We start from the raw sequence: 11864 nt of genomic DNA, 5'->3' as shown, positions 1-11864 counted from the left end.
GACCATAGCCTTAGTTTCATGGCGGGCCTTGGTGCATCATGTATGATTGATGCCAAAAAGGCAGCTCTTAACGTGTACCAAAAGCTAGGATAAACAAGAGAAAAGTGAGGAGAGTGTTTTTGTCAGGGAGAATGCCAACATTACACCACTTGGCCGTTGGCGTCGTTGAGCTCCACCACTCAAAAGCTCACAGAGAATAAGACATTGGGGCCCTACAATGTCTTCCTTTGGCGTGACAAGTATCCCTCTTTTCCACAGTTGCCCTGAAAAGCCTCCGTTTATATGTGGCCTCGCCATCGCCAGCTCTCAACTTCATTTTTTGTATCTCTTACTTTTGTTGAGAAGAGGCATTTCATTTTCCTGCCCAGCGTTCTCCTACCTCGAAGAACAGAACAACAGCACAATGCAGGAAAGCTATGGGCAGAGCTGCTCGTCGCTTCAAGAACGCGATTACATAGGCCTCTCTGAAGCCGCATCTGCCATAGAGATGAGAAGCATGAAAGGTACAGACTCCCTTCTTGAAGACGCCGATCTACGGTTAGGTCTGGGGCTAGGGTTAGCCCTCGGTTCCAGCTGCATAGAAGGTGCAGGGAAGCAGCTTGGGAAGGAAGGTTTGTCAGAGATGTCGGAAAGGCCTGCTTCAAATCAAAGGAGTGGTTTGAAGAGAGGAATCTCTGAGGTAGTGGTGAGCTCCTCTTTGCAGTTGGGTTCCCAGCCAGTTTCGGACATCTCTACTGAAGATTCTGCCACCGATGACTCTCCCCCGTCCAAGTGTGTTTTCTAATCTTTTCCGTTTGCACAATTCCTTGCATTCGGCATGCAGCTGCCTGCTTGTATGACTTGTACGCACAAATTAACTTATTTGTTGGAAGTTGCCCAAATGCTTCACATGAGAGAGCTGGTTGCAGAGTATGGTATGTCATGCAACTGTGCTCTTGTGCGATTGTGTTTTTGCTCTGCAAGGCATTACCGATCATGGAGAGTTTAAAGTTGTGTAGTGATTTGCAAATCGCTAATCCTATCAGTGTCTTGTGTCCAGGGATCAAATTGTTGGTTGGCCGCCTGTTCGCTTGTATAGGAAGCAAACATTGGCCAAACCCGTAGAGATGTTTGTGAAGGTTAACATGGATGGCATGACAGTTGGGCGTAAAGTGGACCTCAGTGCTTGCAAATCATACAAGGGTCTTTTGTTAGCTTTGGAGGAAATGTTTCGACCATCACAGGGTGGTAGGGAGAGTGACATAAAGCATTTTCTGCTATCAAGTGAACCAGATTATGTCCTCACATATGAAGACAAAGAAGGCGATTGGATGCTGGTGGGAGATGTACCTTGGAGGTAAGCTTGCATATGCTGTTGTGTGGCATCCAAACTTTCCCGTCTTTTCTTGCTTGAAGACTAAAAGTGGTGGCTCTGGTTTGGGTGCAGTATGTTTACGTCCACTGTAAGAAGGTTGCGGATCACGCGCGGATCAGAAGCAAATGGAACTGGTATGTGGATTCATTCAGTTGCTTAGGTCACTATTCACAATATGATGTTAGACTTCAGCATCTGCGACAGGAGTAACTAATCTTTCACTATTGTATTTCTGCGGTCTTTTGGCAGTGTCGAGCAGGTCACATACCAACTTTCGAGTATGAGAAGTGGTGTGGTTCATTCATTGTTTGACACTGCTGAAGGCTTCTTTTGAAGAAGTGAATACTAGCAATTGTGACCTTTTGTGGATGGGAGATCATGCAGCTTGTCTTAAAGTTGCTTCTTGACGCAGTGAGCCAGTGATCTCACTATGTAAAATTTCGATATTCGTCGCTTGTGATGGAGCGGTGCTAGGCAACTTCTTGGGTTACAGCAAAAGATCATTTTGCTGATTGAGGGACAGCAAACAAGATGGATCATATACGCATTTATTATTTTCATTTCTCAAATTTTGTAGAGCAGAGGGCTTAATAAGCAAGCGTCCCGCCAGAATCTTTTCTGGGTGTTCATGATAACCTCAGCATGCTGGGCAACACCTTTATCTGGTGCAGTTTCTGGAGGCCCCAACCATGGCTTGCTTTAAATCAAAGCATAATTATAAAGTATTGAAAAGCTCTGGGTCTGGCAACACCTCTTATCCGATGTAGTTTCTGGAGCCCCCAACCATGGCTTTCTTTAAATCAGAGCATATATATAAAGTAATGAAAAGCTCTGGGTCTTCACAAACTGGTGCATACACAAGCCTATCAAGTTTTGAAAGACTCCGGTGCTGAGCTGTGACTGGCCAGGACAAATGTATATCCATCGTATAGATCTCCTATCCTCAGTCATGGTGGCAGTGGGGTCTTTGAGGCTTGTGTGAAGACAGCGAACAATGTGATATTTAGATATAATGGCATTCATTAAGTAAATATTAAGGATATAAATTGCAATGATTTTCATTTCAGTGTACACGATTTCGATTCATAACCATTAATTGTCACTTTAGTCGTGATTGAGTTTATATGTTGATGACTGGGTTAGCCTATATAGCCTATTTCTTTCTTGTCAACAACATCATAATGGGCAAAGGTCGGTAACAGATGAAGCTTTTGCTATGTTGTTTTATATTTTGCCCCTATATTGCGGAAATACAGGTTTGCTTGGATTTAAGCTACTCTTAAAAGCTTTAGCTTCGGTTTAAACTGTAGCCTCTCGGAGCCTGTTTGTTTCTTTACACCCCGGATGGTTAAGGTCAGGAGTAGAAGAAGCGCTGCTTATTTTGTTTTTATGGTTTTCCATAAAGGTCGCCAGTTCACGACTTACATTGAAAGTAGTAGAAAACGGCATTGTTTGTAAGTTTTTCTTTAACCAATGAACATCATCAATGAGGACCAATAAGCTTCAACAGGGGAGACCACTGTGCTGGAGAGCAATGGACGCATCCTAGGGCCGAACACTTACCTTGGCTTATTGTCCAATGTCATTAGACTTTTGTTTGTTACGCCGATGAGAGGTCCGATCAGCTGACCGCAAAGGAGGGTTTTAATGCCCTTTCTACAGAAAACCTAGAAGACATGAGAGGAAAAGCAAATGACTCAAGTCACACTCCAACCCCAAAAGGCTTATTAGTTGTCAAGCTTTTTTGTCCTTTTCTCTCTTTGATCCTTCTACTTCCTGCACCAATAAAAACCTTGGGGGGGGGGGGGGGAGAGAGAGAGAGAGAGAGAGAAAATGAAATGAAATGTTATATTAACGTCTTCAAAAGGCCATAATGACCTATGAGACCCGAAATTACAAAGTGGTGGATCTGATACAAAGTCGGAGTAACAAAATAACCTAACAACAGTCCAAAACAAAGATATATACTATGGGGTCTTAAGTTGATCGATGTGAACCAAGCAAAAGACCAAGCAAAAAATGGGCGGCTTGTTGGGATAGCTGAATCACAAGAGATCTAGCATCGGTCGTTGGCGAATCTCATCAATTTCCTGCATGGTTAGTAGTCTGACCGGGCGTTGTGCATGCCTGGCCAGCGTGCTCCGAATTTTTTGTCGTAGCCTTCGTCGATGCTGTGTAGTTCTTCGTAGTCGTGGGCGCCTGGATTTCCCCAGTTCAATCGCTCGGTCAATCAGTGTGCCTCTGGTATGAGACGAGGGGGAGCTCTGTTGTGGGAGTGGCTCTTGCGGCTGTCCCGTGTCTGCTCTGAAGAAGTCTGTGATCCGTCTTTGAGATTGGCTAGCCTCGCCATTCATCAGGCTATCTCTGTGTCTACGCAGCTCGAGCAAGAACAAACCCAAACATCTCTGATCTTCGTATCCCATGACTCTTGAGAGTGGTCCAAAACCTTCTCTGAACAAGCAATGGAAGCAGCCTCGTATCTGGTAGTAGGCGGGGCAGCGACATGTATAGTGTAGCTTTGTCTCAGGTTCCATGTTACACAAGGGGCATGTCCCGTCCTCTGCTGGTACTCCGTTGTATCTCCCCGTCTCAATCCGCAACTGGTGAGAAGATGTGCGTAACTGGCCAATAGCACATCGTATCCCATGAGACAAGTGGGTATCCATGTATCTGGGTCTCGCCACAAAAACATCTTCCATAAGCTGGAGAAGGTGGTCTTTGTAAAAAGCCATCTTCGTGCCCAATTCCTGTGCTGGTTGTATCCATGTCCTTTTGGTGTCTAGCTGGGTCAGGTCTTGGCGTATGAGCTTGGTGATCTCCGACTGTGTAAGGGTGAGAGATGGTGCATCCAATGAGTAATGGAATGGTGGCAGCCGGTCTATGCTGAACCCATGTGCTTGAAACCATGATTTCATCTCCCCATACCATCATGTTGTATCTCCTTGTATGGCTAACTGTCGAGAGGCTTCAAGTGCTATGCGAGCATATCTATCTCTAGGAAGTGCCCATGTGCGGTTTATGAAGGAGACTGATCTGGTGAGCGCCTCCACCACAAGTGGGGGGGCCGCTAGCTTTGCTCGGATAATGGCCCGTGGTACTGATGCCTTGGCTCTAATGAGCCGCGAGATCATAGAGACGAGAGGTTTCTCCATGTTTCCCCATCCGTCTGAGCGACCCGTCCTCCTTGGTGATCCAGTGAAGGTCCCCATATCTCAGTTCCATAGAGCAATGCTGAAGCCACCAAGGTGTCAAAGAGCCAAAGCTTCGTCCGCGGCTCCCGAAACTGAACCTGCAAACCCAATGCTGCGTGGGCTCTAGTAAGTCTGGTTTCTGCTGCTCTTCTGAGTGAGGATGTAGGTCCGCTAAAAACCACTCCAAGGTAAGTGTAAGCGTCTGTGTACTCCACAGTCTCCTGGCCGTATGTGAGTGTAGGTGCTGACCTCCTGATCCACTGTGGGGTGATATTAAACACCACAACCTTGGTTTTACCCAGGTTGACAGACAAACCACTTTCCTGGGCAAACGTATGCAGAGCATCCAATTGACGTTGCATTCCCTCTGGGGATTCGGAGATCAACACTATGTCATCAGCATATAACAAAAGTGGAATCCATGTCCCTGCCAACTGAGCACCTTTATCCCCATCGCTGTCAATGTAGTCAGAAATCTCATCCACATACATACCGAAAAGAGTGGGAGAGAGCGGGCAGCCCTGCTTCACCCCAATAGTGGAGTGAACTGGTGTAGAAAGTCCCTCCGGGGTGCGTACATGCCCTACTACTGATCTGTACAATGCCATGATCCCCCAAATGAGTTCTGTGGGTACTCCCATTTCCTGTAATCTGCGCATCAGTCTAGCTCTGGGTATCGTGTCGAAAGCTTTGCGAAAGTCCACAAAGCTACAATAGATCCGTCTCCCATGAGATCTGCCTTCCTCGATGATGGCCCTGAGTGTTAGGATATGGTCAAGAGTAGAGAAGCCTCTCCTGAATCCTGCCTGCCTAGTTGCACGTATTGCTTCCCTCTCTACCCATCTACTCAGTTGTTGCTCAAGAATGGATGCATACAACCGTGCCAGTGTGTGCCCAATCATAATAGTGCGATAATTCCCAGGCTCCATGGGGTCTCCTGATTTGAAGATAGGTACGATTGTAGATAGGCTCCAAGTGTCCGGTAGGCCCTCACACATGGCACAGTTAAACATAACTGCTAGAAGCTTTGCTAGTAGGTCTTTGGCATGTATGAAATGCTCAGCTACTAGGCCCTCATGATCATATGCTCTCCCAGTCTTCATCCTGTCAATGGCTTTCTTCACCATCTCAGTAGTGAAAAAGACACATGTATGTGGGCATGGGTCGGGGGGGGGGGGGTTGGGGAGGGGCGGCTATCCAGGTATTGTGTACAAAGATGATGCGTACTGACCCTAGGTCTCTGTGGAGGAAATAGCAGGGGGGGGGGGACTGCTCATGAAAGAGCCGCCATGTCTCACTCGAGTCTTGACTCAAGAATAGCTGATATAGATCCTGCTCCAGTCTAGCCAAAAAAGCCCTCTTCTTCCGCCGCACCAGGCGTCGGAAGTCCATCTGTGACTGTCTGTGAGTGACGTACCCCAACAGCACCTCCCTCTGAAGTCTGGCTCTAGTCTGGCGGCACTCCTCATCGTACCAGCTGTTCTGAGGCATGCTCCCAAATCGGCGGCTCTGCTCAGGCTGGGTGTGTGGGTATGCTTCAGTTGCTGCCTCATGCAATGTCTGTGTCAGTATAGTAGTTAGCTCCTCCAGAGGTGTATACAGAGTCCGTCTCCCTTGCGAATGTGTAGCGAGTAGGGACTTCTACTCGTGGTCTGTGTGTTGCACTGAAATGGAAGGAGATGGTCATTGACACCAGAGCATGATCCACCGCCACCCTGACCGGTCTGGGCCCAACTGTGAGATCCTCGATACTAGGGATGAGATTCGGTTGTGCCATGACATAGTCCACCGTGCTGGCTCCATGTCTGTGTGGGAAGCATGTAAAGCCTCTCGCAGCAGGAAATCTCTGTAGGCCGTTCAAGATGGCCAATCCATGTGCAGTGCCCATGTCTATCAGGTGTCGCCCATACTCAGTATATTCCATATCGTGTGATAGTCTGGAAAGGCCCATCTCTGCCACATCTATCTCTCTTAGCATCTCCTCTGAAGTATCATAAAACACTGCCTGGTGATGGGCAGTCCTAGCATTGAAGTCCCCGAGGATGATAATGTCACCGTCCCTAGAGAACTCCCATATGTCATCATCCAAAATAGAGAAAGGGGACTGTCCTTTGGGTGGTGCATACACTGATGTACTCGGGGGAAAGTAACAAATAGCTAGATAGAGGTATCTGCCTGTCTCTGCTTTCAGTCTCACCCACATGTACCTAGCCTGCTCGTCCCTGTGGGCTATATGTATCAGTGGCTGCAGATCCTCTCTAAATAACACTGCCACTCCTCCCGAGCCCCCCCTCTGTGCTCTGAGCGTGTCTCCTGTCTGTAGGTTGTCTCCCACCTATATCCACTGATGTGAGGCATGGATTGCCCAGGGGCCTGCTGTGTCTCAGAGTAGAAGATGATGTCTCTTCCAGTAAAGCTATCCTCAAAAGCACCCACATCAAGACGCATAGATCCATTGCAGTTCCAGGCAGCTACTTTGAGTGTGGTCCCATAAGTCTCGCACCGTCATGTGGAGCGTCGCTCAAGTATTACCACTTTTTCGTCTCGGTAAAAAGCGATCTTGCCTTTTTCCCTTGCCGCTCTAATCTCCGGCATTACTTCCTGCATATGAGCGATCTACGAGAGGGTGAGATCGTCCCCAAGAAAGATGCCAGTCTCTTTAAGAGTTGGTCTTTTCTTCAAGAATGACTTCTTTGCTTCCATGGAGGGAAAACGGAGGATGAGTGCTCTTTCTTTTGAGGTTTCTCCACTGCCTCCATTTTTCTTTATGTTGCCCACTCTCCATGCCCTTGTGTGTGTCGGCTCATGAATCCCCATCAAGGCTGTGAGTTCTTTTACTTCTTCGTCCACATTGCCTTTGTCTTTAAGACTGCAAATTCTCACATGTAAAGCGCGCACCCTTCTCCTCTGCTCTTCCTCTAGTGTCTGGTTAGTGATGTTGTTGGGTGTGGTCGTGGGCGTTATCTCCTTGTCTTTTCCTTTCTTGGCCACCTTGATCCATTTCTCGGCTTCGTCTGCCTTCTGTTGGGTTTTGGTAAGAACATCCATCCAAGAAGTCGTCATTTCTTTGTGCTGTTCTTCTCCCTCTTTGATGGCCCGTACTTGTTCCTTGATCGTGTTGATTTCTTCAATTAATGAAGGTTGCAGTTCGCCCTCTTTCAGTGTGTTTTTTGATTGGGCTTCGGCGAGTTCTTTCTTGAGTGACATGATCTCTTCCTCTTGGGTCGTCACTCGGTCTTCCAGCGTGCTTATCTTGCTCTCTTGGATCAGCACACGTCCTTCGAGAATGTTTATTGTGCCCCAGAGATTGCGGTTCATCTTGGTGATGGTCTCCGTCATTTCCTCTTTGCATTTTCGAATGGCATCCTCTAGGGGGTCGGCTTTTTCGTTCGTCTTCCTCATGTTTGATCGCCGTCCGCAAGGGGGTTAGATGCACGTGTGCACCTACTCTAGCAGCGGGCGCGGCACTGGATGTACGTGTGCACCCACACTGGCGACGATTGCGGCGAGCGGCGGAGCGCGAGGCGGTGTGGCCCGGTGCCCTCAATATGTTCAACTGTGTGTGTGTGTGCGCGCGAGCACCTCGAAAACAAAAGTGAAGGAGGGGGAGGGGGAGGGGGGTAGAAATGAAATGAAATGTTATACTAAAGTCCTCAAAAGGCCATAATGACCTATGAGGCCCGAAAGTTAAAAAGTGATGGGGGCGGGGGCGGGGTAAAATAAAATAAAAAAATGAAAATAAATAAAAATAAATTTTGACGTCCTACGCGTAGAGGATGGACGTCCTACGCGTGAAAGAAAAAAGGGGGGGGGGGGGGGGGGGGAGACACGCTACGCGTAGAGGTTGGGGGGTTAGGGCAGCGTGCAGCGCGCAGCGCAGGGCAGGCCGCGAGGGTGCAGGATGACGGGCGCGCGGGGCAGAGGCGGGGGTGCAGGGCGGCGGGCGCGAGGGCAGAGGCGGGGGGGTAGGGTGCAAGCCAGGCAGCAGCACAGCGCGGCAACAAGCAGCGCGCGCGAGCAGCGAGCAGCACAGAGAGAGGCTCAGCAGTGCGCGGGGCTGCAGGCGGGCACAGCGGCGCGCGAGCAGGGACAGGGGTAGGTGCGGGGGGCAACGAGCAAGGCAGAGAGAGAGAGAGAGAGAGCTGTAAAGATACGTTAGGGTAAAGGCTCATGCGCCTACCCGGAGTCTGACCACTCACCATGTCCATGTGTACTCATAATGCCTTATACTTTATATACATATGAATAAGGGGCTCACTCGATTCCCACAGAGTGAAGCACTGAAGCTCCACCCATATCTCGTGTGCATCTCTTCCCTTCCCCACTCTCTCACACTCTACTTGTTCTTGCATCTTAGGCATCAATCCTCCAAGAACTTGCCAATCATTTGACCATGAATGCAAGAAACCATGAATGCAAGAAGAAGATTGGGCGCCACCAAAAGCAAGCAACCCCCGAACTAACACCTGTTGTGTGCAAGCAAAAAGGAATCGCCTTCATAGCCTATGCTATTTCTAATCAAACATGACACGGAGTTGCCAATGGTCTGCTGAGTTGTCATAACTCTATTCTGGTTGTGTCGAATGCACTTGCCAGCAGGTATTGAGTAGAAGTGTATGTCTAGCCTATCAGGAGTAATAGGATCAATGAAAACCAGCCATTGAAGGAATAAGAGAGGCCTTCACTCCGAGGCTTATATGGCCTAAGTCTACCGCAGATACCCCTTGCAGAGTATGTCCACTAAAACTCCATTGTAATCAAACATCGTCCCCATTATTCCCTGTCCAAGTCGGCTTGTATTGACCACCTCAAAGAGCATACAAGGCGATAAATACTCCAAGCCAATGGCGAACCACAATGAAGGCTTTGAAAGTAGAAGCCTTGAAGGGACTCTTTCACCAATCATGTGTGCCAAGACAAAGGGCTTAGACAATCAGTTGCGACAAAACCTTATCGGCTAAGGTTAGGGATGGCTCGATGAGGTACAGTCTTAACCGCTAGGTCTTAAGAGTTTTCTTTAAAGACTCTGGAAGAAGGTTACTTGTCAAGCAGGGCAGGGACCATGGTAATCTAGCTAGAATGGTAACACGACTCTGGGATGGAGGTAGAGTGAAGCAACTATAGCTCAACTTTTCTCCCACACGAAAGAGAGTTCTCTCCCAGCTGCAATACTCGGCCAACACACAAACATGATACATCTAACAGATCACCCGTTCGACCAAGCCTTAGAAGCAAGAGAAAGTATCGATGACTCCATCAAACATATAGCTTTATGAAGCAGATTGCCCAAAGAAGAGCTCCCTGCTAGCCCCCAATTATTACATAGCCCCAATAGCTGTATGAAATTTCAATGCAATCAATGTGACTTCAGCGTTGCACGCCCTACCGTTTTTAGCCCGATCAAAGCAAAACAAAGACCCCAGGCCATAATACATATAGCTTTTACTGCTCTAATACTGGCCCCTTCATGCCCAAAAATGTTCGCCGTTACCTGTTTTGATAAATCATCACTCAACAGAAAAAAATGCACTGGCCCTCTGCCTGATCATATGGTCCCGAGGGATAAGGTTACCCTGCGACGGCGACACAGAATTTTGTGAGGATGGTGCTCTGCAATGTGCATAGAGCCTCAAGACATCATGTAAAGCCATTAGAAGGGTTTAGTGAAAAACGCTTGAGCTGTTGAACTTCTCAAGTTAACCAGGTATGTCAATGCTGTTGGGTATGCAAGCCCGAGTTTGGTGATCAGTTGTCAACTCGTGGGTACACACTATGGCATGCATGGAAACCTCAGTTTAAGTTTGCATGGCTACAATGATATATGTAAGGCTTCCTTTGTGAGAATTAATACAAAAGAAAGGAATAGCGTGTAGTTTTGGTTTTACTGCTGTATCGAATCTCTCTCTCTCTCTCTCTCTCTCTCTCGTGTTTCTCTGCAAGCCGAGCACCTCGCCATGGCTCCACGGTGGCAACCTCCATAGCTTAGCTTCCTATCGACTGGTATCAGACCCCAGGTGGGCCGCCAAAGCAAGAAGGAGCTTGGCTCGACTCAGTAACGCGGGAACCGCTACCTGCAGAGGGGAACACGAAGCTGTTGACCTGCATCAAAACGAGTAAGATCTGCATCAACATAAACGCCCTGGCTTGAGAAGCAAATGTCGACACTGAAGCACGTGCCAATTTGGCCTTCCTAGCCCGCTGTGAAGCAAAACAGGCAATCGGCGATGTCGTCGACTTCTGCTACAGAGAACGCATCGTTTTTTTTTAATTGTGTTCACACTTTAAGACAGTGGCCACCCATTCAATTTTTTAAAGCAAAGATTCCCACCCTCGGGTAACCTCGGCTCGGTATTCGGTGCTTGATGCTCGTTAATAGCAAATTAAAAAGGATATCAGCTTTGCGACGACAGGAGAGCATCTCAAAAGGGCTCCGAGCTGCAGTATTACGCCTCTCAAAACACTGCAAGGCAAAGCATCTCGAAATGCTCTTCGGAGACAACAAGGCACATCATATAAAGATTCTTAGGAGTACCACCTCAAAAATGCTACCAATCACCAACAGCAAAACATTTCAAAAAGCTCACAAGATTGCGAGTTGTGTTCTTTGGCTTATATCTTTTTCAAAACACTCGGCATTTCAAGATACTTATGTTGAGAAGCGTGTCATTTTGTCAAGGATACTTCTCATGCAAAAGAGAAAAAGAGCGGCTTCAAAAAAAAATAAAAAAATCAAAGCTCATATGGACAGAAGGTGGTGGTGATTATTTTGACAGGTTTGCTTGGAACACTTGGTACATCCATAAAGAGTTCGAAAAACAATTTCTCCTTGTTTAGTATCATAGTTTTGCCAGCTTTTGTCTATTGTCAAAACCATCATAAAACTTTCAGTCAAAGCCTCCTCTTACATTATTTGTTGTCAGTTATTGTCATGCTTGTAAGTTGTCTTCATATCGAAATTGTACGGGTTATAGACACTGCCACATAAAAAGTGGTAAGACCACCCTTTTGTTGTTTGGTCGGGTTCTGGTATGTCTCACACTGATTATTGTGAGAGAAGTACACACACACCTATGCTATAGTCAAGGGGGGGACTTCTACTCATGGTTTCAAGTGATTGGACTCTACCATGGTCCTACTGTCTCGAGTCCATTGTCAGTGGTTTGGGCTTGAGGGGAGGGTTGTTGGGTATGCAAGCCCGAGTTTGGTGATCAGTTGTCAACTCGTGGGTACACACTCTATGGCATGCATGGAAACCTCAGTTAAAGATTAAGTTTGCATGGCTACAATGATATATGCAAGGCTTCCTTTGTGAGAATTAC

At 47.5% G+C, this 11864-nt stretch overlaps 1 protein-coding gene across 1 annotated transcript; it reads left to right on the top strand.

Annotated features, from left to right (window-relative positions):
• Positions 1 to 202: 202 nt before the first annotated feature.
• On the top strand, positions 203 to 2425 carry LOC147425761 (auxin-responsive protein IAA19-like). Its single transcript, XM_086500232.1, has 5 exons — positions 203 to 771; positions 1040 to 1336; positions 1427 to 1488; positions 1604 to 1632; positions 1932 to 2425. The coding sequence occupies exons 1-5, from the start codon at positions 218 to 220 to the stop codon at positions 2055 to 2057; spliced, it is 1068 nt and encodes a 355-aa protein (XP_086356358.1). The 5' UTR covers positions 203 to 217; the 3' UTR covers positions 2058 to 2425.
• The last annotated feature ends 9439 nt before the right edge of the window (positions 2426 to 11864 follow it).

Source organism: Adiantum capillus-veneris, chromosome 25 (assembly GCF_014529385.1).
Source record: "Adiantum capillus-veneris isolate H3 chromosome 25, ASM1452938v2, whole genome shotgun sequence".
NCBI lineage: Eukaryota > Viridiplantae > Streptophyta > Polypodiopsida > Polypodiales > Pteridaceae > Adiantum > Adiantum capillus-veneris.
Note: the sequence above shows the minus strand (reverse complement) of the source record. Positions and strands in the feature narration are given on the sequence as shown.

Coding starts and splice junctions, on each gene's coding strand:
- LOC147425761 (XM_086500232.1), top strand. CDS start 218: ATGTCTTCCTTTGGCGTGACAAGTATCCCTCTTTTCCACAGTTGCCCT. Junction 772..1,039: donor GATGACTCTCCCCCGTCCAA/GTGTGTTTTCTA, acceptor TCTTGTGTCCAG/GGATCAAATTGTTGGTTGGC. Junction 1,489..1,603: donor ATCAGAAGCAAATGGAACTG/GTATGTGGATTC, acceptor GTCTTTTGGCAG/TGTCGAGCAGGTCACATACC.